General features: G+C 46.0%; 2 protein-coding genes across 7 annotated transcripts in view; one reads left to right on the forward strand and one right to left on the reverse strand.

Moving 5' to 3' along the window:
- The first annotated feature begins 109 nt into the window (after positions 1–109).
- On the forward strand, positions 110–21,559 carry NPHS2 (NPHS2 stomatin family member, podocin). Of its 2 annotated transcripts, none has more exons than XM_081012281.1 (9): positions 110–1,106; positions 4,540–4,973; positions 8,984–9,087; positions 10,377–10,449; positions 13,826–13,908; positions 15,694–15,897; positions 16,787–16,842; positions 18,990–19,068; positions 20,441–21,559. In XM_081012281.1, the coding sequence occupies exons 2-9, from the start codon at positions 4,685–4,687 to the stop codon at positions 20,711–20,713; spliced, it is 1,161 nt and encodes a 386-aa protein (XP_080868407.1). In that variant the 5' UTR covers positions 110–1,106; positions 4,540–4,684; the 3' UTR covers positions 20,714–21,559. The 2 variants fall into 2 exon arrangements, with proteins under 2 accessions (XP_080868407.1, XP_080868408.1); XM_081012282.1 differs by having other exon boundaries at positions 4,612–4,973.
- A 4,199-nt stretch (positions 21,560–25,758) lies between these two features.
- AXDND1 (axonemal dynein light chain domain containing 1) overlaps positions 25,759–27,048 on the reverse strand; it is a 36,202-nt gene continuing 34,912 nt past the window's right edge. For all 5 annotated transcript variants that reach the window (XM_081012093.1, XM_081012092.1, XM_081012094.1 and 2 more), the window contains one exon: positions 25,759–25,992. In XM_081012093.1, coding sequence (XP_080868219.1) covers positions 25,904–25,992 — 89 coding nt within the window. In that variant the 3' untranslated portion in view covers positions 25,759–25,903. The remainder of the gene's footprint in view (positions 25,993–27,048) is intronic.

Raw genomic sequence — 27,048 nt, forward strand, 5'->3', positions numbered from 1 at the left:
TCCAATACTTTGCAATTAGTATTCTTGCTGCTGTTGTAGCATACATAAAAAAAGTTCTGTCCTTCTTTGGCACCAATTGGCCGACAATGTCCAGAAGAAAGGCCTCTGGTTTCTTCAGGAAGGTATATTTAAATACCTTTTTCAATTCATTATATATCATTTCCCAGAAAGCCTTAATCTTTGGGCACGTCCACCAAAGGTGAAAGAATGTACCTTCAGGGTTGCTGGGAATTGTAACTCTGTGAGGTGTAAACTACACGGCCCAGAATTCTTCAAGGGATGCTTTGCATGTGCTTCAAAGGCAGGATGAGGCTTTGCAGACCAAGAGGCAGAGCTACAGAGAGACACCAGCTCTATTCTCTGGTAATCCCTACCTCCATGGGTAGGCAACCTAAGGCCCGAGGGCCGGATCCAGCCCAATCGCCTTCTAAATCCGGCCTGCGGACGATCCAGGAATCAGTGTTTTTATATGAGTAAAATGTGTCCTTTTACAGTGGTACCTCGGGTTACATACGCTTCAGGTTACATATGCTTCAGGTTACAGACTCCACTAACCCAGAAATAGTCCTCCAGGTTAAGAACTTTGCTTCAGGATGAGAACAGAAATCGTGCTCCGGCGGCGCAGCAGCAGCAGGAGGCCCCATTAGCTAAAGTGGTGCTTTAGGTTAAGAACAGTTTCAGGTTGAGAACGGACCTCCAGAACGAATTAAGTATGTAACCAGAGGTACCACTGTATTTAAAATGCATCTCTGGGTTATTTGTGGGGCCTGCCTAGTGTTTTTACATGAGTAGAATGTGTTCTTTTCTTTAAAATGCATCTGGGTTATTTGTGGGGCATAGGAATTCGTTCATTTATTTATTTTTTCAAAATATAGTCTGGCCCCCCACAAGGTCTGAGGGACGGTGGACCGGCCCCCTGCTGAAAAAGTTTGCTGACCCTGCTTGCCCGCAAGTGTACCAATTCATCTGTCTGACATAGCAACAGACCCGTTAATGTGCATAGCTGTCAACCTTCCCTTTTTTTTGCGGGAAATTCCCTTATTCCAGCACCGTTTCCCGCTGCTATCCCGGATTGTTAGCTATCCCATAGACTGTCCCCGGGACAGGTGAGGCTGCTGATCCCTTATTTTCGAGGCTGGTGATCCCTTATTTTCAAATCTGAAAGTTGACAGCTATGGTTAATGTGTGTGCTGTTACGCTTTGTGTCCTGCGGTGTGGAAGCTTGTGTGGCAGGCATTGCATTGTGCGGCTCACAGGTGGGACCTTTGTATTTTGTCAAAACATTCATTTTGACTAGGTGCAATATTTGTGGCCATGCCTTCACTTCAGCATTGCGCTCTGCACAGTGCTCAGTGCCAACTGCTTCGCTGTTTAAATTGCTTAGTCACCACCACCTGTAAGAGTAGAACTCTTTACTTTTTCTAAACTGCTTACACAAGGGGGTTTTAAAAAGCCGAGTCACTTGTGCTTACTTAGCAGAGTGGCACACATTTCTAATTACAAAGGAATTCAAGGAGGGGGCAAAAATAACAGAAGGTTACCTCCTGCAGTCCCATTCATTTTCTTCTGCACGCACCATGATGATTATTACTAAGCCAGTGCTAATTTCAAAAGCTTGAAGAGTAAACAAATACAGCAGGAAGACGTAAAATGGGAGGTGGGGAGGCTCAGGCGGTGATCCTTATAATAATGACTGGGGTCTTAGCCAGGTGCCCAGTCTCATCAGTGAAATATTTTTATTTATTTAAATTATTTATAACTCTTTTTTCACACAATCCGAGAGCAAGAAGCATTAAAATACAAAAGAGAGCACTATTTCATGTAAATACAACATAATTACCGTATTTTTTGCTCTATAAGATTCACATTTTTCCTCCTAAAAAGTAAGGGGAAATGTGTGTGCGTCTTATGGAGCGAATGCAGGCTGCACAGCTATCCCAGAAGCCAGAACAGCAAGAGAGATTGCTGCTTTCACTGCGTAGCGATCCCTCTTGCTGTTCTGGCTTCTGAGATTCAGAATATTTTTTTTCCTTGTTTTCCTCCTCCAAAAACTAGGTGCGTCTTGTGGTCTGGTGCGTCTTATAGAGCGAAAAATACTGTACATCACCCAAGTCAAAGGCCACATATCATGGTTTTATGTTTTTATGTTGTTGTAAACTGCTGTGATATATTTTTATGGTTTGTTTATTTATTTCATAAAATCTGCATGACGATTGGTTGTAGGAAGCCTCAAGGAGGTTTTCAAAAATATAAAACAAGAAAATCAAGAAAAAAATTTGACCCTATTTCAAAACATACAAAAGTTAAAATACTAACACAGATTAAAATTTCCTCACTTTCCTAAGCATCTGGGTAAGCATGTCTAGGCAAGAATGTTTTTAGCAGGCATCAGAAAGACTGCAGTGAAGGCATCTGCTTGATCTCAATAGGCAGGAAGTTCCACAGTGCCAGTGCTGCCACTAAATGATCGAATGCAGAATGGGCACCTGTATAGTGCCGCTTCTGCCAATCAAAACAGTTGAGTGGGCACATGTGGGGGGTAAGGCAATCTCGTAGGTAAACTGGTCCCAAGTTGTTAAGGACTTTTCATGCTAATAGTAACACCTTGAACCTGGCCTGGTAGCATATCAGCAACCCGTGCAGGTCTCTGAGCCCAGGTGTATGGGCTGACGAGGCCTCACTCCTGTCCGCAATCGTGTTGCAGCATTCTGCATTAACTGCAGTTTCCGGATCCAGCACGAGAGAAGCCCCACACAGAGCACATTGCTGTAATCCAGTCTTGAAGCAATCAGCAAATGAACTATTGTGGCACAGCATTCCCAGTCCAGGAATAGCCATAGCTGTTGAACCAGCCACAGTTGGTAAAAGGCAGCTCTAGCCACTTCTAGCTACCTGAGCCTCCAGTGACAGAGCAGGATGCAGAAGCAGCCCTAATCTGCAAACCTCCTTTTTATACAGTGGTGCCCCGCAAGACGAATGCCTCGCAAGACGGAAAACCCGCTAGACGAAAGGGTTTTCCGTTTTTGAGTTGCTTCGCAGGACGAATTTCCGTATGGGCTTGCTTCGCAAGACGAAAATGTCTTGCGAGTCTTGAGATTTTTTTTTCGCTCCCCCCCCCCTTTATCTAAGCCGCTAAGCCTTTAATAGCCTTTTAGCAGCTAATCCGCTAAGCCTTTAATAGCCTTTTAGCAGCTAATCCGCTAAGCCTTTAATAGCCGCTAAACCGCTAACAGCGCTAATCCTTTAAGCCGCTAATAGGGTTGCTTTGCAAGACGAAAAAACCGCTAGACAAAGACACTCGCGGAACGGATTAATTTCGTCTTGCGAGGCACCACTGTAATATTTTTTATTTGGCATCGGAAGACCATCAATGCTGGTGCTACTTGTATCTGAGAGGAGAGGGCATTCTAGAGTTGAGGTATCACAGCTAAGGAACATTGGACACTATTTCTTCTCCACGTGGTTTACTATTAGTTCCTCAAGGAACTATATTCCTGACATGAGATCTGGGACCTGTAATTTGTATCAGCAACAATGACTACGCTGCTCTTGTGATTGTTCTTCAGCAACCCTTTCCACCCTGGCTTTCTCTGGCTGTTTTAGACTATAACTTCCATCAGCCCCTGTTAGCAGGTGCTGGCTAACCAGAGTGGTAGTCCAAAAAAAAAAACCCTGGAGGACACATGGGTTAGTGGTCCCCTATTCATCCTGTTCTAACACTGCTTCATGTCCCATAAAATCTGAAAAATTGATATATTTTTCCTAATGGTAATTTGCTTGCACCTCCAGTTCACCCCACCTGCTCTGTGGGTTCTGCCTTTCCAACACCACATTGATTGTACTGAAGGAGAATTAAACACATATATAAAACAAATGATTTCATAATGGATCAGATTCAAGGCTGTGGAAGCATATTTGGCAGTTTAGGTCTTGTTTTGAGAGACCCACCTCTTTTGTTTACACTGTTGTGTTTTGAACTGTTTTACTAATTTTTTTTTAATGTAATGATTCTGTTGTCATAACTCACCCTGGGACCTTATGGTGAAGAGCAGGTAAAAAAAGTCCACAATGCATTGATATTAATGTGCAGCAGGATCCTCTCATTTTAGTCACAGCATATGATGCTCAATTTTAAAAAAACTTTTATTGATAAATGCAATACTTACAAACACAAACCAGAAAACTAAACACACTTATTATACATAGATACATACACCTCTCAACTTAAATTACAAAAAAAGAAAACATACAAACTAAACATACAGACATATATTTTGACTTCCCTCCACCTATATGTGACTTCCTTTGTTTCTTCTTTTTCACTATCTCATCTTATACCCATTTCTTCTTAATTTTTTACTCTATAAGTTTCATTCATTGCATATTGATATGTTAACACCTGAACAATGTTTTTTGATGTATTCCTTCACGCTAGTCCACTCCTCTATCAGTTTTTTGTCTGATTCGCCTCTTACCACTGCTGTAAGTTTTGCTGATTCTATGATGCTCATAATTTTGACTGATTTCATTGTCCAATAGCTCCAATGGTGCAAATAAACATCCTCCTCCTGGGTAATGGCTTTCCCCTCTCTGGCCCTCCCTTTTGGACAGGATAAATGGCCAGGCAGCACAGACTCCCACATCCTCAGCAAAGAGTTGCTTTTCCTTAGCACAGGCTCCCTAAATGAAGGCAGAAAAGAAGCCGCAGAGCTCTTCTACGGAGCACCGCGGGAGAAGCAGAGAGCAGGCCATTCAAGATGGCAGGAAGAAGGACAAAGTGGAACACAGCCGGAAGACTAGCAAAGAGAGGCAGCAGGAGTTCGGGAGAAGGAAGAGGGAAAAGGAGACCCAGAGCAGCCTTCTGGCAGACAACCAAGTCCACCCTTCCACAGTAGTGGATGTGGATGATGTCGTGTCGTTTGAGGAGGAAATGGAGGTGATGGCCTTGCTTGAAAGCGAGAAGCAGGAGGAAGGTAAGGGGGGAAGTAGTTAAGGGGCATGCAAGAGCACGGGGAGCTCAGAAGGGCTCCAGGATGACCCCACTGAGCTTTTCTTACTATGCCAGAGTTTGAATCTACTGTGCCCTGCTAAAAATGTAAGGGAGCCCTGACTTAAAAGGTAAAGGGACCCCTGACCATTAGGTCCAGTCACGGACAACTCTGGGGTTGCGGTGCTCATCTCGCTTTACTGGCCAAGGGAGCCGGCAGACAGCTTCTGGGTCATGTGGCCAGCATGACTAAGCCGCTTCTGGCGAACCAGAGCAGCGCACGGAAACACCGTTTACCTTCCCTCTGGAGCGGTACCTATTTATCTACTTGCACTTGATGTGCTTTCGAACTGCTACGTTGGCAGGAGCTGGGACCAAACAACGGGAGCTCACCCCATCGCGGGGATTCAAACTGCTGACCTTCCGATCGGCAAGCCCTAGGCTCTGTGGTTTAGACCACAGCGCCAAATAATAGTGTGAATAAGACTGTGACTGCATAAGGTGGCCACTTACATTTCGCCAAAAAAAGGTAGGAAATGCATCACCAAAAAGGGGGCACAAATAATCACAGAGTGTGAATATAACATTGGCATATAGATGTGCATTTAGAAATAACTGCCGTAATTTAAATTTGGTACATCTCTCCATAGTGGGGAAGACTAGATCAGGTAACAATTGTTGGTGGGGAACTTCAGGGCTTGCTCATCTTTCTAATGGTGCTTTAACTTCAAAACCAGTCCTGGAGCTGGGACCCTTGAACCTTCAAATAGAGGGCTATCCTCTCACAAGCCTTCCAACAGAGGATTGTCTTCTGTAAAGTAGGATACGTGACCATAGTACCAACAACAGTGGCCTCCATCATCTTACTGTGTTTCCCCAGTAAGATTAAAGGTAACACAATGTCATCACATTCCATTTATGTAGTAGCTAATTAAGTGGAATGTGAGTGTATAAAAGAGACATGCACTCACCAGGGAGACTGGAGAAGCTGTGGTCCTCAGACTTCTTGCTTCCTGACCATCTTTATATTTTTTTACTCTCAAGGCACCTTGACTTGAGGCCAGCAAAGCCAGAGTGTTTTTTTTTAATTGAAGACAAACAGACACAGAAGCAAGCAACTTGCAGGAGGTGGAAATGTTGTTGTTGTTTCGTCATGTCCGACTCTTTGTGACCCCATGGACCAGAGCACGCCAGGCACTTCTGTCTTCCACTGCCTCCCACAGTTTGGTCAGACTCATGTTTGCAGCTTCGAGAACACTGTCCAACCATCGCGTCCTCTGTCGTCCCCTTCTCCTTGTGCCCTCCATCTTTCCCAACATCAGGGTCTTTTCCAGGGAGTCTTGTCTTCTCATGAGGTGGCAAAAGTCTTGGAGCCTCAGCTTCAGAATCTGTCCTTCCTGTGAGCACTCAGGGCTAATTTCCCTAAGAATGGATGCGTTTGATCTTCTTGCAGTCCATGGGACTCTCAAGAGTCTCCTCCAGCACCACAATTCAAAAGCATCAATTCTTTGGCGATCAGCCTTCTTTATGGTCCAGCTTTCACTTCCATACATCACTACTGGGAAAACCATGGCTTTCACTATACGGACCTTTGTTGGCAAGGTGATGTCTCTGCTTTGGAAATGCAACACAAAAACTATCCAAGTACACTTCATATTGTTCACAGCCTCTCCTGTGAGTGCAAATTAGAGCCATTTTTTAATGGTAGGTCAGATGTCAAATCTCCCAATGGAGTTGCCCAGGTGTGAAAATAGGAAGGGGGGGGGTCATGTATGGATTCTACCATGACATTTGAACTTGAATGCAGGACTGTTGGATCCATCTTCTGGGGCTTGCTCCAGGTATGAGTTGGCCCCATGCAAAGCACCCCCTGGCAAGATCCCTTTCCATTGCTTCTGAGTCTAACTGCCTTTTTAAGTTCCTGCCGATGTAGTGAGGCATTGTGGGAAAACTATATGGCAGCAAGACATAACTGCCCAGGCCTGATCAGAACACTGGATAACATTTACTGCAGGGCTTAGATCAGGCATTTGTGGTAGCAGTTGCCCAAGGATGCCAGGTGCTGACAACAGCCCTCCCCGCCATCTGGCTGCCTGTGATTAATTAAGCTTAGCAAAACACGTAAGGAAAGGCTATTCTAGCAAGCAAGATTGGCAGAAAGCCCACCCAAGTCCCAGACTACACGATCAGGCCTCACGGCGCTAGGCTTCAGAAAGGAATAGGAAGCTGCTAGCTACCTGGCTCAGTAGTCCACACTGGCTGGCAGCATCTATCTGAGGTTTCGACGTTGGGATCTCTCCCAGCCTCACGATCTCGAACCATCTGCATTCAAAGCAGATGCTCTACCACCTAATTCTGGCCTTCCTCAGATAAGGGATGCTGCTGTGCTAATGGCTTCCATAGACATCTGGCTGTCCACCATGATAAACAGAATGCTATTATTATTTCTGTTGCTCTGTGTTTGTCCTGGTTTCTCTTTCGAAGCTCCCAAACCCAGCATGCTCCAGTTCTGGTCTCTTGGGAAGTGCAAGCAGGAACTCCAATCCTGATTTTTAAAAGAACACTAGCAGATCCCCCCAAATCCAGGGATAATTCATACGGTCCCCCTCAAATGTTAATGTTCAGTCTCACTGGGATGCTCAGAATTTCTGTCAGGTAGGGTTGCCTGGTCTCAGGAGAGGTCTAGCCAGAATCTAAGGGATTCTATATTGTTTTCTCACTGGGTTTGGATGTTTTGGCACTGACTCTGCCACACTGTACCCATTGGCTCTACCTGGTGGCACCACTAGGCTCTTCCCTAGACCAGGTAGGTGCCATCCTCCACGTAATCTTTTACCCTGCCAATCTGCCAGTCACCACTTCCTTCATCTCCAAGTCTGGCTTCAAGAGACCAGACAGTCCTAGGTCATCTGGACTTCCTTTGTTGAATTACCGGTACTTTCCTAAAAGAACTACAAAGGACTGGGTCCTGACAGTCACAGTCTTGTATTAATATTATATTTATATCCTGGTATTCGTCTAGGTGCTGAAATGTATTGGGCAGGTGTGACACCCCCCCCCCCCCAAAGACTGAGATGAAGCTAGCATGTAGCACTTTCCAGATTAGCCTGCAGGTTCTGGAGCTCTGCTATCATAAAGCTTTTGAGACGTCTATACAGTTCAAGTTGCCTAAGCAGCATCTGGTGTTTGGGTTATATATCAGGTTCCCACCAGAGTAAGTCACAGCCGGTGGTTTGGGTAACACATCAACTTCCCACAAGAGCAAAAGACTGACAAAAAATTTGGCAACCAAGTCAACAAAGATAATTTCCAAGGCTAGCCAGACTCCTTATTCAAGGTGTCAGCATGAGATCGGCCAAAGCTTACAGAGAAGGTAACCATTCTCACACAGCGATGTTTTGGCATAAGTAGGCATGAGAAGCTATCATTTTATAGACTAAATATAATTAAAGGCCTAGGCCAACAGGATTTTTCTGGGCTTTATCTGGGCGTTTGAGGGGCAATTGCTGGCCACTATCTTAATTCTTTTGACATGACATCTTCCACTGCTTGGCAGTGGCTCCCTTTGTATGCTGTGGAATCAGCAACACACCCACCCATTTAAAATTTGCAGCACCCATCGCTAAGAGGTGTGGTGAGTGGGCATAATTTAGCACACATGTTTAAGAATCCAGTACAGGTTTGGCTATTAGGATAAATAAATACTGCACAGAGGTGGCAAAGAAGAGCCTCCCAACTTTACACAAGGGTTAATAAATAATTCTTAGTGTGAGAATAGAGCTGTTACCATACATAAGGTGTTTCCCGTGGAAGCTGGGCATTTTATCTCAATTCTTTCTCCACTTTTCTACCCTATTTCCAAAATAGCCCGAGCCAGTCAGGCTACATTCAACCTCAATATTTATTGAGCATCTGATTTGTCCAATGATACAAGCAGGTTTCCATCTATGGGAAAGACCCTGTTCCATCACCTACTCTTTATTTGTTCCACTGTAGGTACAAAGTCTCCAGGCCTGGGCATTTGTGAGTGGCTTCTTGTCATCCTTTCTCTCCTCCTCCTCATAGTCACGTTCCCCATTTCCATCTGGTTCTGCATGAAGGTAAGTCATTGGGGCTGTTGCACGTGCAGGAACTATAATTTATCAATTTCCAGAGTTCGCGTACAGGCCCAAACAGAAGACCAAGCATCTCTCATTCACACACACTGCTATGTGTACGACTCAATGCGAACGAGGTTTTACAAAGGTTCTGTGTAAGTAAACAAGTAGTTCCGAATTGATGTGAGTCAAGCATCCATATATAGACCTCAGATAACACTAAACACTAATTCTTCCAGAAATTACAATCTGAATACCAAAGTCTTCACAAAGCCAAGAGGTCTCCTTCCTGCTCACAGCAGTCTCCCTCATCTATTTTATCATGTTCTTAATTACCTATATTGTGAATAAAAGTACTACTGCCCACTTGTCTTCTTTCACCTCAAGGTGCATTTGAAGTGGAGTAATTACTGCTACTCGGAGACAAAGATAATGATAATTAATTTTGCTTCCGTTTCATTTATATGCCCAAGATCTACTAGAATTGTTCTCATTTGTAATCGTTTCTCCTTTCAGATGTAGTAGCTATTCTACACCACCTTACATAAACAGGGTACTTTGGAATAATCTAGGTAGGCTGAAAGAGCTTACCTTAGAAATAATGCCGCTTACGTTTTATTCAGCTTTCTTCTACATTTCCCTTCTGAGTTTTAAAAAAGAGCCCTGTTTTCTTTTGCAGTTGGTCATGCAACTTACAAACATTCCATGTGGTGGCTTGAATTGCAGGGAAGAAGTTAGCATGTAGGTGTAGACTGTAGCAAACACTGTGCAAACACTCCCACAGTCAGACATGAGGCATGACAATGTTTGGTTCCTTCCATTGCTGGCCCCTTCAGACAGCCAACTCCTCACACGGGCCAGAGCCTCTGCACATGCTGTTTTTAAGAAACTGAAGCCAGAAACAGCAAGTGAATCTCTCTTAATCCTCAGTCACAAACGCTTGTGGCCAGCTGGAGGCCCCTTTAGCCTCACATGCTACACTGATCCATATCCTACATTGAAAACATGCGCCTTCCCCCCCAAAATCCTAGGGAAAGTAGTTTGTTATGGATGCTAGGAATTGCATTCCACTTCCCAGGATTCTTGGGGGAAAATCATGCGCTTGAAATGTATGGTGGCTGTGAAACAAGATGATTCTTCCCACTCAACAAAGGCCCGTCATCATTTTACATTTGCTGCAGCAGGAGGCACCAGGCATTTCCGTTCTCCTGGGCTTTTAGAGCAGAGGTTTCCACACTGTACGTAGTTCCACTTTATCTTACAGATTCCCACCATCCATTTTTCCATGACAGATTGTACGGGAGTATGAAAGAGCCATTTTGTTTCGATTTGGACGCCTTCTTCGCGGAAGGCCCAGAGGGCCTGGTAAGTATAGAACTATCAGCCTTTCGGGAAGCCTCAGGTTATGTACCAGCTGGGGAAGTTCTGGGGAGCCAAATAAAGGTAAAGGGACCCCTGACAGTTAAGTCCAGTCGCAAACGATTCTGGGGTTGTGGCGCTCATCTCGCTCTACAGGCTGAGGGAGCCGGCGTTTATGACCGATTTGCCCAAGTCCTGGGGGAAGACAGCAGTCATGGTAGTAGTCGATCTATTGACAAAGATGTGCCATTTCATAGCTTGTTCACATGCGGTGACCGCAGAGGAGACAGCCAAGTTGTTTGTGGATCACATCTTCACGCTGCATGGGACTCCCTCGAGGGTAATTTCGGATCGCGGGAAACAATTTACTTCCCGGTTCTGGAGGAAGCTCATGAGCTTGATGCAGGTAGAGGTGAGCTTATCGACGGTGAGACATCCGGAAACCAACGGGCAAGCAGAAAGAGCAAACAGTGTACTCCAGCAATACCTACGCTGCTACGTCAGCGAGAGGCAGAACGATTGGGTAGAGAAACGAGCGCTGACTGAATTTGCGTACAATAACGCTGAACATGTGTCCACGGGAATGAGCCCGTTCATGGGCAATTATGGGTGTCATCCCAGGGCCTTCCCGGGGAGTGGGAAGGAAGGGTGGAGCGTACCTGCGGCAGAGCAGTTTGTGGAAGAAATGGAGGCCCTGCACCAGCAACTTAAGATGAACTTAGAACGGGCCAAGGAAATTTACAAGAGGCAGGCAGACAAGCACCGTAGGGAAGGGGAGACCATACGGGTGGGGGACCGGGTGTGGTTGTCAACCCAAGGGTTACCCCTTAAGGGGGGGTGCAAGAAGTTGCAGCCAAGGCGGCTGGGGCCGTTTGAGGTAACACAGCAGGTGAACCCCGTGGCATTCAAGCTCAAGTTGCCTGACAGCATGAAGATACACCCGGTGTTCCATAGGTCCCTACTCTCACCGTACAGGGAGGGGCGGGGAGTCCCGGGGCAGGAAGGCGAAGTCACCACACACCCGCAGATAGAGGAGAGGGAACACCACAACCGGGCCACGGAAATACTCGATTCAAGGTAGCGAGGGCGCCAGGTGGAGTACCTGGAGAACCCCGGTCAGAAAACACGTGGGTTCCCACGGAGGCAATCAATGACGGGTATCTTGTGGAGGAATTCCACAGCCTGTTTCTGGACAAACCCAAACCAATAGTGAGATTCTGGGAGGAGCAATTTGGAACCACAGACGATGAGGATTTTGTGGGTTTTTCTGCCTCCGAAGAGGAGGGAGGAGAGGCTTTGGAGGAAGAAGAATCAGACTGAGGCCCACCCCGCGGGGAGAGATCGGAGCGGGTGGGAAGCGGGTTTTGAATCCTCAGAGGATGGCGACAGCTCCTTCCGGGGATTCCCCGCATCGTTGGCCAAGGAAAGGGACGAAGTTGGATCAAAAGGTCGGGCCGGGGGTGAAGGGGGTCCGGGGGGGAGGTGGATGTCAGGGAACTGACATCAGAGCCAGAGGCGGAGGCTAGGCTCTCAAGCGATGCTGGAGAAGGGCCCAGCAGGGGGATAGGTGGCTCACCAGCTGGGGAAGGAAATCAGCGTAACACCAGGGATAAAGGGGGGCAGATGGGGGAATCGGCGAGGGGGCTCGTCGATGGGGTGAGCTTCCGTTGCTCAGTCCCTGCTCCTGCCAACCTAGCAGTTCGAAAGCACATCAAGTGCAAGTAGATAAATAGGTACTACTCCGGCGGGAGGGTAAACAGCATTTCTGTGCGCTGCTCTGGTTCGCCAGAAGCAGCTTAGTCATGCTGGCCACATGACCAGGAAGCTGTACACCGGCTCCCTTGGCCAATAAAGCGAGATGAGTGCTGCAACCCCAGAGTCGGTCACAACTGGACCTAATGGTCAGGGGTCCCTTTACCTTAAGCTGAAGCGCACATCAGTTAGTAAAGCTTTATGATTATGGCTACTTCAAATGTTCATTACCTTTGGTCCGCATTTGTGGAGGGATGAGAGAAGAGGTGCCCCATGTATATGTGTAGACTCAGGCAGGGGAAATGCAACAAGCTGGTGATGCCAGGCTGCTGTAGGAAGGCACAGGTGAGGAGGGCACGGTTTAGGGAGAGTGCTTGGATGAAGAGACCAGGCAGGAGAGACGATGCCCAGGCACTAATGTGAGCCCATTATGGGGCCCATGAAACCACCAGTTTCTTCAGGGCAAATAACACTCATTATAAGTCTAAGAAATAGGACAATCATGACTCAGGATTGTTAGACAGATGAATGAGAAAGAGAATTTTGCTGAATGAGCCAGCACCGTTGGGTCAATTAAACTCAATTAAAGACACAATTGCAAGGAGATCAAAGTTATCAGTATTTACCCCACGGGCTGGAAAAATAAACAGCTTTAGGTTCCTTTGAATAAGTCTGAAACTGGAGGCCAGAAAGTTTGTCAGAATATCTCCCCATTGTTCCTGTTCAGATTTGTAGCACTTCAGAAACCTGTTTGAACAGAAACAGCACCAAAACTAAAAATTTTGTGTCTGTGTCTGTTTATACATGCATGATCAATCTCTCTCTCACACACACACTGATGTAAAAATTGGGGATTGGCTTTTGCTGCCCAAGTTCCCTAAGTCCATGATCGGTCAGAGAAGAATGGATGGAGGCAGGATCCAGTGGAAAGCAAGACAGATACCGTATATATTTTTCTGTTGCAACAAAGTTCCCTCCCTACCAAGGAGGAAGAGACCCTGAACAAAAATGTGCAAGAACCTGTAAGTACTTTTGATATTGCCCAACCCCCTTAGCCAAAGACCACCCCAAAATCATCATACATACATCATAGGAGGTGGTCTGCAGCAGAAATCCTGTCTGCCAGGATACCTGATAATGGTCACTGATTGCACTACCTGGGCACTCTGGCCATTCTTTTGTGATGGTTAATACTTTAGTTCCTGAATCCAGGTCACTGGCTCACCCTATTCAGACACAAATACGCCCTTAAGACAGGATGCATAAGCAAAAAGACAATGGGAAGGCTTTCCCCATTTGCCTCCCTTACAGCAGAGGAATATTTGAGGTCATTGGGAGAGTCAAAATGGCTTCAGGATTGCTCTCCATGCTATTTCAGATACATGGTTTATATATATTTAGATATGTGTGCATTTATGAATATTTTCTATCTGAGACCTTAGAATTCTTATAACCACACACACCTCTGTTCTACATCTTCAGCTTCCAAAAGAGTACTGCTGCCAAACTAAAAAGGCTGGATTCTCTACCTGTTCAGTCCAGGCCTATTACCTTTTGCATTAAGAAATGTGAGTTTTCTTTATTTACACCATCCAGCTTGCAAGTGCTGCTGTTCTCTTTCTCCAAACAGGATTATTCCTTTTCCTGCCATGTTTGGACACCTACCACAAAATAGACCTTCGCCTCAAAACCTTAGAGATCCCTTTCTATGAGGTAAGAGAGACACAGTCTGCCCCTTCTGCTCTTTGAGCTTGTTTGCAGGAGGCAAAGTCAGTAGAAGTTTACTTAGGTTCACCATTCCAATTAATTAGGAAGCCCCGGGTTAAAATCTCACCTTGGCTATGAACTAACTACATTGCTTTTCGGCATGCCATTTTGACTCAGCCTCACCCCCAGCCCCACAATAATTATACTGATCTACCTAACGGGACAGTTGTAGGGTTACTTAACGTAAAGGAAGGCTGTAGATCAGTGACAGAACATCTGCTTTGCATGTGGAACATCCCAGGTTCATTCCCTGACATCTCCAGCGAAGGTTAGGAATCTACACAGTCTGATGTTTATTTGGTAATACAGTGGTACCTCGGTTTATGAACTTAATCCGTTCCAGGAGTCCATTCTTAAACCAAAACCGTTCTTAAACCAAGGCGCGCTTCCACCGTTCGGATTCCGTTCTTAGACCGAGGTAAAGTTCTCAAACCAAGACACTATTTCCGGTTTTGCGGCGTTTGTAAGCCAAATCGTTCTTAAACCGGACTGTTCTTAAACCAAGGTACCACTGTACCGTATTGGCCCGAATATAAGTCACACCCGAATATAAGCCGCACCTTTAAATTCAGGGGAGGGGGGGAGAAAAAAAAGACAATACCCGAATATAAGCCACTCCCTTAAAATTCTGCAGGCGCTCACAGCCATTCTGCAGTATCGTAAAAGCCCATTTTTGTAAGGTCACAAATTTAAGCCGCACTTTCAACTTTTCACGGTTGGAATTTGGGGGGAAAAGTGAGGCTTATATTTAGGCCAATACGGTACGTAGAAACAACTCAGTCCAGCCCAGGGCTGGAATCAGATTTCCTGTTATTTTTCCATTGACAAAACTGTACTTTATTGTTACGGATTTGGGGGGACCCTCCAAAAAACAACCACCCTAGGAATGAATAAATGCTAGGATTTTGATTAATTGGGATATGGATTAAAGTACAAGCTGCAGAGCTGTGCCAGACAGGGAATTCCTGGGCTGGCTTCTACAAAGCAGCCTGGCTGGCTTAGTGAAGAACAAAAGGTGTTGTTGGGCCACTGGAGAATGAGATGTTACCAAAGTGATGGGGTGTGTGTTTGAGGCGACAGGAAAAGGGATTTTTGAGCAGGGGTTGCTGGGAAGAAAAAGCAGGAAGAAGAGCTGAGATCCATCTTTGGAGGAGGCTGGCTGCAGAGATGCCTTGGGCTATAGGGCCACACTTCTGTGGGGTACAAACCCCTCTTGAAATGACTGTGCAGTAAGACCTGGACTCCCTCCAGGCAGACTGAAGGTGTGAATAGGTGAATAAACCATATTTCTTAAAGCCACAACAGTCTCTGCTGCGTCTTCAATTCTCCAAAGGAACGCAGACCCTGGGTGAGTGCCTGGGACCCCATGGGCTCTTGCCACCACTTGGCAGACGGGGGGGCAGGCACCCAACTTTCATAACATTCTATTGCAGGGGTCAGCAAGGTTTACCTCACCTGGGCTGGTTCACTCCAGCAGAGATCCCTCTGTGGGCTAGACTGCGCACGCAAGTACGCATGCCTGCGATTTCTGGCGTCTGCACAGACGCGATTTCCGGCGCATGCGCAGATGTGATTTCTGGTGCCCTCCCCGCGCCACACTGCACCCATTTAGTGCAGCACACCAGGACTCGTCGGTTAAACGACCCCCGTGGGCTGCTTGTGGCCCATGGGCCTTAGGTTGCCGACCCCTGTTCTACTGGATGGTCACACAATGCCTTCTGCTTGCCCTAGACCATAACCAAGGACATGGCAAGTGTAGAAATAGATACCATCTGTTACTATCGAATGGAGAATGCCATACTCGTCACGACCACCCTCGCCAACCACTCAAAGGCAATCCAGCTGCTAGTGCCGACCATCGCAAAGCGCTTTCTGGCACAGCGGTCGCTCACAGACATCCTGATGGAGAGGAAGAGCATCAGCCAGGAGATAAAGGTGGGTTGGCTATAGCGCTGTACAGAGGACATGGTGGGGAAGTCCATCACTCAGGGTGGGAGGCTTGCCTAGTGGCTGCTACAAGCAGAACTGGGGAAATGGTATGGTAGCCAATGAAAGGACACGAGGGAAATGCTTCTGCCTTGCTATTGGGCACCTTCTCCTTCCTGAAAGTGGCTTTACAGTACGTAAACTCAAAACTGCCTTGCAAGATCCACCCAGGGCAGCATTTCCTTTCAAACAACAACAACAGGCAACCAGACACTATACTGCCTCCAAACAGGGTTGCCAACTGACCAGGTGAACCAGCTTACTGTGGTCTCCTGCACCTTTAAGAACAGCTTGCAGAAACTAGAAAGTGATGCTTTGAATAGCTTGGTGATAAATGTACTATTTTGTGAACTGGACATTGTCTTAGTCTATTCTGGTTGATAGGGAGAGACAATTTTATAAATATAAGATTAACTGCATGCCCTTTTAGTGAAGTGAGTGGCTAGAGAGGTCTTTTTCTCCCTCTCATAGTAGACCTTTAAGTGGCCCAGTAAATGATTGGCAGTTAGGTTTGGGGCAGACAAAAGGTACTAGACTTTGCTCCAGTTTAGGTAACTTTAGATAGGAATCTGACAAATTAATTAAGGATTGACCTATAATCAGCTAGTAGGCAAGACGGAGAAAAGGGAACCTTTTTGAAAAAGCTGTAATCCTTTATTGAACAGCTCTGTGCTCACCTAACTCAGGGTAGCTTTACTCCTTGGTTTGCATCAAGGAGACAGCCATCCCTACTAGAGCACTTCTCACTGGCAATGTTAGGACACTGCTGTTTTTGCATTTTTAAGTTGCTCATCCATCATATAAAGCTGCTGCCAATAAGAAGACACTTTTTTTGCAGGTGGCTGTGGACGCCATCACCTGTCAGTGGGGGATCAAGGTGGAAAGGACAGAAATGTAGGTATGAAATGTGAGATCTGCAGAAATAATTAGGTGACAAAATATCAGGAGAGGGGCCTCCGAGACCTTTCACTATTGTTAATGCCGCCCCTACGAGTGTAATCAGTTTTTGTTATTTCTCCCCTTGAACAATCCCTGGACATAGGGGTCACCCTGGTAGAAGCCACCATTTTGTGGGCCTCCTCCTTGATCCTTCTGCTGCTGTCTCTCGCAGGGGCACAGCTAGCTCCTCGCCCATCTGTTTTGACATGGCTGGGGTTGAAAAGGGTTGATTTCAATGACCAGAAATGTAAGAGGAGCTGCTTAAAAACTGGCAGCTCAGAGCACCAAAAGTTACCCCGTTCCTGCACAGATAGGTAGCCGTGTTGGTCTGCCATAGTCAAAATAAAAAAAATCCTTCCAGTAGCACCTTTAAGACCAACTAAGTTAGTTCTTGGTATGAGCTTTCGTGTGCAAGCACACTTCTTCAGATACATACCCGTTCAGATACATACCCATTCTTCAGATACCCGTTCCTGCAGTTTTATGGATCTACATATGGCCAGAAAGGCTACAGCTGACCAGCTCTCCATTTGTTTAGTCACCTTGGACAAACATTTGAGTGGCTCCCATTTTGCTATGATATCCTGAAGGCAAGGGTGCCAGGTGGCAATTGGCTCCACAGCCCCACCAAGAGCGGGGAAGGGAGGGCTCTGGCCAATTACTCCCATCCCTTCTGGCAGCAAGGCAGCCTTGGGTGTCTTCTCACTGATCACAGTGGGGGCAGAATAAGAATTGCCTCCTGTCCTGATCCCAGCACTGAATCAGTTTAGCGCCATCCAGAAAAGGCAGCTGTGAACCAGATGTATTGCTCAGCCTTCCTGGGCTGTCAGTTTTCTGCTGCTTCTGCAATCCTGCTGGGGAAGTGGAACAGGATGAAAAAAGCTGAGGTTTTATTGGGTTGGTGGGAGCCAGAGTCCAGCAACAGTGGGAGGGCAACAGGTTCTTGATTCCAGAGCTACGGGAAGTATTTGTGCATATATGCAGCCATGAAGGACATCCTAGGGCCATTTAAAACTTCTTCAGGACATTCCTACAGCATTTGTTCTGTTCCTAACAGAACAAATGAGAACGAATCCGACACAGGGATACATCCCACTGCCAATGTAAATGTCGCTAGAGTTGCTAACAAATGAGTAGGCCCACTCAGGAGTGGCAATGAGGGATATTCAGCCAGTGACTGGCTTTTCACAAAACAAATGAAATACCATGAAAATCCCTGAAACAAGAAGTAATTGACTAGAAATATTATCTTATAGAAATAAACTAAATAATAAAAATCAAAAAGTTTTAAGGCTTTGTTCAATTCTAGTTTTTTCTAATTTTTACCTTAAACTTTTTTAAACCATTATTTCATTTGTTTTGTGTAATTTCTCTGTTCCGTGACTGTCTTTTTTTCTACTTGTGACTGGCTTTTCAGCTGGCACCCAAGACAAAGGTCCCATTTAACCTGGTAACTAGCTGGCCAGTTGGCCAGCCAACCATGTAGGCATGCTGATAGCTAGCACTCATTTCCCCCTGATGTAGTACAAAGTTTCCTTCCTGAGCTAAATGGTTGTCTTAACCACAGTGGCTATGTTCCCCCTCCACCCTCTGCATACCAGCTGCTGGCAGTCACAGGTGGGCAGAGTGCTGCCATGCTCAGGCCCTGCTTGCAGTCTTCCCACAGGCATCTGGTTGGCCCTGTGAGAACAGGGTGCTGGACTAGATAGGCCATTGGTCTGATCCAGCAGCCAGGCTCTTCTTGTGCTCTTAAACAGAAAATCATTTACAGTGGTACCTCTGGTTGCGAACGGAAAATCATTTACAGTGGTACCTCTGGTTCCGTTCCAGAAGCCCGTTCGCAACATGAAAAGCCTGCAACCTGAAGCACCGTATCTGCGCAGGTGCGCAGCGCGATTTGGTGTTTGTGCACATGTGCAAAGTGCAATTTAGCACTTCTGTGCATGCGCGAGTGGTGAAACCCGGAAGTAACCCCTTCTGGGTCGCCGCAGAACACACCCTGAAAAAACGTATCATGAAGCAAACGTAACATGAGGTATGACTGTACGCTGTTTCCAGTTTGGGTCTGCAGTCCCAGATTTCATTAATTTCATTCATTTCAGTAAAGATGTGCGGTTGCCAACGGAGCTTCAGGAGTCCCTGGCTGCACAAGCCGAAGCCCAGAGACAGGCCAAAGTGAGGGTAAGGCAATACACTGACACGGTATGTTTTTATTACTGGAAGCTATGGGCAGGAGGGAGCTATGGGAGAGAGATGCTGTCCTCCCAAGCTTGCTTCTCTTCAGGTCTAATCAGACAAGCGTTGGCCATGGTTCTGCCTGCATCTCACAGCACACGGGAGTGGGTCACTGGTCAAAACTAATTCTGTTGGTTATCCAGCTCTTGTTAATCTAAAGCAGGCAATCTCAAACTCAGCCCTCCAGATGTTTTGGGACTACATCTCCCATCATCCCTAACAGGGCCAGTGGTCGGGATGATGGGAATTGTAGTCCCAAAACATCTGGAGGGCCGAGTTTGGGGACGCCTGATCTAAAGCAATGAGCCCTTCTCGTTTGCACTAGTTAATTTATAGGTACTTAATGTAAATCCATTTCCTTTGGCTGGAAACCTAAGAGATGGAGGAGGTACAACACGAAGGCTGTTTGGGAGCTGCACTGGAAAATGGAAGCTCCAGACTGTTTCAATTCTACGCAGCACAAGAATGAAATAAATTTCTTCCACGCTAACCCTGCATGCTTTCCTTTGAGCTGTCGGAAACAAAATGGAAATTGAAGTGATGTGGCACCCAGGAAAATATCACCACATGTAACACACTTCAAAACATCCAATATAAAGTCAGGTAATAAGTGACTTTATATTGACTTTTCTTCCTTTAATGGATTATCCAGAGATTGGGAAAATCCAAATCCATTGACAGGGGATTATGGGCCGCCACTTGAATAAGATATTGTCTGGATGCTGTCCCTTATAAGCCAGTTGTTCCCCTGTGGTAGGAATTAATTACAAGTTTCTTTTCATTATCCCCACCACCACCATTTTATTACTTTTTGTAGGAAAACAGTGCTTTTTTTACTAAAAAAGAAAAAAAATGCAAGGAAATAAATCACTTATCCCTGCCCTTCTCCGAATAGGAACAAATGCTGACTAATAAGAGGAAATTACCTCAGGAAGAAACAAACACCCAGAACCTGCACATAAGTAGTATCTAATTAACACTGGAGGGCTTTTACTCAGTTGAACTTGCTTCTGAGGAAACATTAGAGGTGGTTTTTGGCCTTGAGGGTGAGCATTCAACGTAGCACTATTTTAAGTGCTGTGCAGAACCTGTTTTTGTTTTACTTCCAGCTGACGAATAGCGTTGCTTCTACAACACTGAAGGGCACCATTATGGAAGGAACCACGGGCGGTACTCAACAAAGTTTTACTCAGGGTAGACCTATTGAGATTATTGAACCCATCAAAGTTAGTCCCATTGATATCAAGGGGTCTACTCTGAGCAAAACTTCGTTGCCTCCTGCCCCAAAGGAAGATCTTCTAAATACCTTGTGTTCTAGGTCATAGCTGCTGAAGGAGAAAAGGCTGCTTCCGAATCGCTGAAGGTGGCAGCAGAGGTGCTTTCCCACACACCAGCCGCCCTCCAGCTCCGCTACCTTCACATGCTGCAAAGCCTGTCTGCAGAGAAGCCGTCCACCTTTATTCTTCCTTTCCCCCTTGACCTCATGAATCCTTCATCAGGAGACAACATGAAATCCACAGGCTGCAACCGCTCTTCAGATGTCGCCAGCAACCCAGAGGCTCCAAAGGCAAAGGATTCCCCAATGTTGTAGGACTAAGCCAGGGGCAGCATCTAGGCCTCTCTGTCTAGCTCCTTGGGCCGTAACCCATTGCCTAGTCCATAATTTGTACCCACCTGCTTTGCACCCTCCTGAAGTGTTTTTGCCTGGCTGAAATGTGCCCTTGAACTCACCTGGATGGAGGGTGAGAGAGGGGATGTTAGTCTGTGTAGGGGGTGTTTGCCTACTGGATGAAGGCAAAATTCGCAGCTGTTGCTCTGCCCGCATTTGCCCTGGGCCCCATTCACTACTGGAATGCGGCCCCTTGGAGGCTGCTTATGAGTCAATGTGGCCCTTGGTCTGAAAACATTTTGCCACTCCACTACAGGAATTCAGCAGAAGAATCTGCATTTCAAACTGTAGCTGATATAGTCATGGTTGATCCTCTATTGGGCCCCCTGTAATTAAAACTGCTTAAACTTTTAAACTCCTGAACTGAGAGGTCAGCAGCTGGGCTACATATGATGAGGGCGGCTGCTTTGCCACCAAGTGTATAAAACAGGGAACTGCAGCCAGTCCTAGCTGCGTGTGGGGAGTGCATCCCAGCCCCGTTTTTTCAAATGTGTATTTGTTTCTTTCCACATTATATTTTTAGATGCACAGTCAAAGCTTGCTAGGAACCACCCCCATGTGATATTATTCCCAGTTAAAATCCAATACCGAGTTCAAATTATTATTCTGCTGTAAAGCTCACTGGGTGACCCTGAACCAGTCACAATTGCTCAGTAGAGACATCACCTTGCCAACAAAGGTCCGTATAGTAAAAGCTATGGTTTTCCCAGTAGTGATGTATGGAAGTGAGAGCTGGACCATAAAGAAGGCTGATTGCCGAAGAATTGATGCTTTTGAATTCTGGTGCTGGAGGAGACTCTTGAGAGTCCCATGGACTGCAAGAAGATCAAACCTCTCCATTCTTAAGGAAATCAGCCCTGAGTGCTCACTGGAAGGACAGATCGTGAAGCTGAGGCTCCAACACTTTGGCCACCTTATGAGAAGAGAAGACTCCCTGGAAAAGACCCTGATGCTGGGAAAGATGGAGGGCGCAAGGAGAAGGGGACGACAGGACGAGATGGTGGGACAGTGTTCTTGAAGCTACCAGCATGAGTTTGACCAAACTGCGGGAGGCAGTGGAAGACAGGAGTGCCTGGTGTGCTCTGGTCCATGGGGTCACAAAGAGTCGGACACAAATAAACAACTAAACAACAACAATAGGGACGGAGAAAGTTAATGCATGCTTCCTTTTAACATCTTGGATGAAGAACTGGATAATAAGCTCATCCGTTGGGCATTCTTGTTCTCTAGTCATTCTGCTCCTTGTCCCTATTTCGAAAGGCAGGTACCATTGTAAGATACGAAGATAAGAAGTGTTGCTGGTGGAGCGTGAGAAGCTTAAGGCCAGTCCTCCCACCTCCTTGAGCCTGAAAATGGTGTGTCCTGCCTGAGGCAGTTCACAGAGTGAAAGTGAGCAGCACAGCACAAAAGAAGTTTGGGAACTTGCTGCGAAAGCTCTTTGCTGTCTGTTTGCTTTAATTGTTAATTGGCTCAGGGAGTAACCCTCCCTTCCCGTCTATCATTAAAGCCAACAGAGGCGGGACACCATCTGTGTCTCTTTCAGCAGAGGGACAAGGATTGGGCTGGGCCTGGACAAAGCAGGCTGGCAGTTCCATCAGCAGCCCAAGAGTCTCAGACTCAGTAGAGACGATTTAGTGGAAGGAGCAAAAAAACAAATGGGTGGTTTCTACTGAGCGGAAGGAAAACACAGGAGGGGCTTCCTGACAGACACAACTTGAGCTTAGCCCTTGTTCTGTTCTGTTGTTCCCATCAAAACAAAAGAAAACCTTTGAACACAAAATGGCAAATTCTACAAAAGAATAAACTCAAGCTAGTCAACAAATTCACCTAACGTGTGCTAAATCCGAGGTATATTCAGCGTCAGGTGGAACCTTCTTACTTGATCAGCTCTTGCTAAGAGCTTTTAGAATGGTAAATTTTGTCTGCTGTTCTTACTGTCAGCCTCACTGCTACTTGTTTTAGTATTTTTGTGGTTTCTACGTGCTCTGATATTATGTGAATTTTGTTAACATCACCCTTGGAGACTCTGGGCTGAAAAGCAGCCTATTATATTTTTTAAAGTAATAATAATAATAAATATAATCTTCTGACTGTGCAAATTTCCTTTCTTCCTTTAACAATTGTAGTGGGTAAAGTGTCCTTCCTTTCTCTGGCACTGGCCTCTGGTATTAAAAAATATTTCTAAAATAAGCAAACAGGCATTATTTCCTATAATTTCCTATATATTTCCTTTTAGAAGACATCTGAAGGCAGCCCTATTTAGGGAAGCTTTTAATGTTTGATGCACTATTGTATTTTAATATTTTGTTGGAAGCCAACCAGAGTGGCTGGGGAAACCCAGCCAGATGGGTGGGGTATAAATAATAAATTTTAAATTATTATTATTATTATTATTATTATTATTATTATTATTATTATTATTTTATTTTTATTATTATTGCAAGGCTCCTTCCTCCCTGACTACCACCATGGTCCCTCGCTTGTCTTCATTACAGGTGCCCAGCTTTTGGGGCAGGATTAAAGCTACAGCAACCAAAGCAGTTTGGGAGGAAAAGCACTCTGAGAATCTTAAACCTATCTCCAGCCTGAGTGATGTTGCATTTCCTCCAGCATCTATGTTAATCTCATTTTAAATGAAGTCTCCAACTGAGCAGCACATGGAGCACCTATAGCTCAGTGGTGCAGCCATTTCATGCATTTCCAATTAAAAGGCTCTTGGGGAACAGGGAACAGAAGACACTTCTGCCTGTGATTCTAGAGAGCTGTTGCCACTGAAAAGAGAGAATGCTGTGTCAGATCAGGGGCAGACTTTGGTAGTATGATGTCCTGAGCAAAAGCAAAATTTAGTGCCTCCTCCAGTATTTCTCTCCCCTCCCTCGCCTTCTGTTCTGCGCATGCTCTCAAGTGCACTATGTCATAGTTGTGGCAACTCAATTGCCTGTCTGACCAGGGCTTAACTGTGAGTAGGCAACCAAATAAATACAGGTATTAGTAACACTGCTATTTTGCAACCATTCAGCTCAACGCCCTGTGTCGGGAAACTGCCTGCACCGATCTAGATCTGGCACTGATTAGATGAACCAATTATACAAATCAGCTTCCTATGTTCTCTGCAGAAAGGAAAGTAGAACGTGCTTAAATAAATCAAGCTGCATTTCTGCTAGATGGCGTCTTTTGGCCATGATTTTACAATGCCATGAACAGGTGTACGCAGCCAAACTTTGGCTTACTCTGCTTTCCTGTTCAAAATACCATGCTAGCTCTTATTTCCCCCTGAAGGAAGAATGGGATGGCAGTGAGGCAGAAGACAAAGGGGCAAAATATGTTCCCCTTTGAAGACACATTTCTTCAGGAAAGGCTGTAGAACGGATGCAGTGTTGGGACAGAAAAAGTACTGATACCAGATCAGTCTAAAATATTTGATAAGTCACCTTCCATTCACAAAGGATCAGGGTTTCACAAGTGCCATTAGCAACCACCAATCTCTTCCTGATGACTTGTGAAAAAGGACAGCAGCCATGACCCTCCCTCCCACAGAGAACTTGGAAGTTGTGAGGGAGTCTCTCGCTTCATAATAGGGACTACAAGTCCCATCATCCCTGACCATTGGTCCTGCTAGCTGATGGGAGATGTAGTCCAACAACAGCTGGGAACCCAAGTTTGAGGAAAAACTGTAGGGCCTTCCCCTTCCCCGAGTCCTCCAGCACAGGTACAGGATCTGAGTGAAGTAATCAATCAGGATCGCATCTTGTGACAAGGTAAGATCTTCTCAGAAGCAGTTAGATTCCATCTGGCTAGTTCTAAGTGTCTCCAAAGCATGGTGTGATGTGAGTGAATAGCCTGCCCTTTGCAGAAGATTCCACAGCTGTTTACGTCAGGCTTTATGAGTAGCCAGGAGCAGTGGAAGTCTCTCACTGCTTCTGTCAACTCCAATACCTGCATGAGATTAGGGAACTATCCCTCCCTGCTCTTTGGAAGGCTGGGCTTGTTCATCCACCTTGTGCTATGCTTGGGAGACATTTGGAAGTGCTGCTTCTAAGTCTCCTACCTTACATAAACAAAGAGAACTACAGTGGTACCTCTGGATGCGAACGGGACCCGGTCCGGAGCCCCGTTCGCATCCTGAAGCGAACGCAACCCGCATGTGCTCAGGTCGCGTTTCGTTGCTTCCGCGTGTGACGTCATTTTGAGCGTCTGCGCATGCGCGAGTGGTGAAACCCGGAAGTAACACGCTCCATTACTTCTGGGTCGCCGTGGAGCGCAACCCAAAAATATTCATCCCAAAGCATATTTAACCCAAGGTATGACTGTACGAGAGAACTTGAGGGAAGGGAATCATGCCAAGTTAGTAAAGGTAAAGGTAAAGGGACCCCTGACCGTTAGGTCCAGTCGTGGCCAACTCTGGGGTTGCGGCGCTCATCTCGCTTTATTGGCCGAGGGAGCCGGCGTACAGCTTCCGGGTCATGTGGCCGGCATGACTAAGCCACTTCTGGTGAACCAAAGCAGCACACGGAAACGCCGTTTACCTTCACGCTGGAGCGGTACCTATTTATCTACTTGCACTTTGACGTGCTTTCGAACTGCTAGGTTGGCAGGAGCTGGGACCGAGCAACAGGAGCTCACCCCGTCGCAGGGATTCAAACCGCCGACCTTCTGATCGGCAAGCCCTAGGCTCTGTGGTTCAACCCACAGCGCCACCCGCGTCCCATGCCAAGTAATTACCGGATACTAAACCCTCTGGTCCAAGATACTCCCAATGCATCTACTGGTGAAAAACTCCTAAGACGGATCGAGTGTTCTTTTTTTTGGGGGGGGGGAGTTCAAACAAAACCCCCAAATATTTCCTATTGAGTTATTCTTAAATTCAACCTGTATAGGTAAACACAGTGAAATTTCAGGGCAACTCCGACCTAGACCTTGAATATGTTCTATATAAATAACAGAAACTGGGAATCAATCCCACTTGGTTGAGTTAACTCCTTTCCATGTACTGAACCAATAGTTTAACAGAGCTGGGAGAATTCCAAGTAGCCACTAATGCACAACCCTCCATCTGTGTCCAGTGCCAACTACAAGCAGGAGCCAAAGGCCTTCTGGAGGTCACCCTCTTCTTCAGCGTTTGGGCTTGGGGAATTTCTTCGTTCGTGGCTTAGGAGTGCTGGGCTGTGAAGGTGATTCAGTTTGCTCCTTAACGACAACTTCTGCAACGACAGATGAACAGCAAGAAGCACTTAAACACTGACATTGTCAACACCTAGACAATATGAGAACCAGTAGCTCAGAGAAACCTCATACTCTACTCTGCGACCAGTCCAGGTTTCAGCCCAAGCATAGCCTTGAGGGAATCAAGACCAAACCCAGCTGCCCAGAGAATGGTTATGAACAGCATATGCATCCACAAACCCATGTTTGTCATGTCCATACTTCATAAGTATACCTGTTCTCAGTGAGAACCTCATCCATAATGGGAATATTCCAACAGAGCATTATGTGCTCAACCCCACTTATTTCAATGATCTAAGACACACCGATCTCTGACATGTACACAGTACTTTGTTCAAAGTAAATCAACAATCCTGATACGATCAGTATCACGCTGCAGATGAGCAGCTTAGGCTGATAAACGCTTGCTCGGACCACCAACTGGGTTAGGTAAGAGTTCAACTAGGGACTTCCCTGCTCACATTCTTAGCCAGTGCAATGCAGTTTGCTTCTTCAGCTCCCTGGGTTGGTTCATAACATGCATCTTCATTACTTCATGACTGCAGCATCAAGTGAATTATGACATGTGAATTATGACATTATTAAGCAATGAAGAACTTTCCTTTCACCCCACAACACACTGCTTTTCAACAGAAACATCACCTATTCAGGCCAGAGCTACACATGTAGCAGATTGAGGATGCATAATGGGTTGTGCCACTTCAGCAATGCAGATGGAAGAATGGTCTTCTTCTTTGGCGATCACTCGTAGCTGAGTAAGATTGTCTTCCATGAACACGGTCTCAACAGTGAGTCCGTAAATGACTGTGGAGGCCAATTCTGGACCCACATGTCCTTCCACAGTGGGGACATTGGTTTCCAGGCGGGAGTTGATCACAGTGGATTTGCCAAGCGTGCCTTCCTTTTAGCACGTTTCTCCCTTGTGTCCTGAGTTCGAGTGTCTTCAAAGCCCAGGACACCTTTGGTAAAGGCTGTTCTCCAATTGGAGCGCTCACAGGCAAGTGTTTCCCATTTGTTAGTGTTTATAATACATT

Source organism: Podarcis pityusensis (assembly GCF_964106645.2).
Source record: "Podarcis pityusensis genome assembly, chromosome: 6".
Classification (NCBI taxonomy): Eukaryota; Metazoa; Chordata; class Lepidosauria; order Squamata; family Lacertidae; genus Podarcis; species Podarcis pityusensis.

What these genes read in the sequence shown, in the direction of transcription:
- NPHS2 (XM_081012281.1), top strand. Translation starts at nt 4,685, where the DNA reads ATGAAGGCAGAAAAGAAGCCGCAGAGCTCTTCTACGGAGCACCGCGGG. An exon ending in CGGAAGGCCCAGAGGGCCTG is followed by an intron (nt 10,450 to 13,825) that starts GTAAGTATAGAA and finishes TTCTCCAAACAG; the next exon opens with GATTATTCCTTTTCCTGCCA. An exon ending in GCATCAGCCAGGAGATAAAG is followed by an intron (nt 15,898 to 16,786) that starts GTGGGTTGGCTA and finishes CTTTTTTTGCAG; the next exon opens with GTGGCTGTGGACGCCATCAC.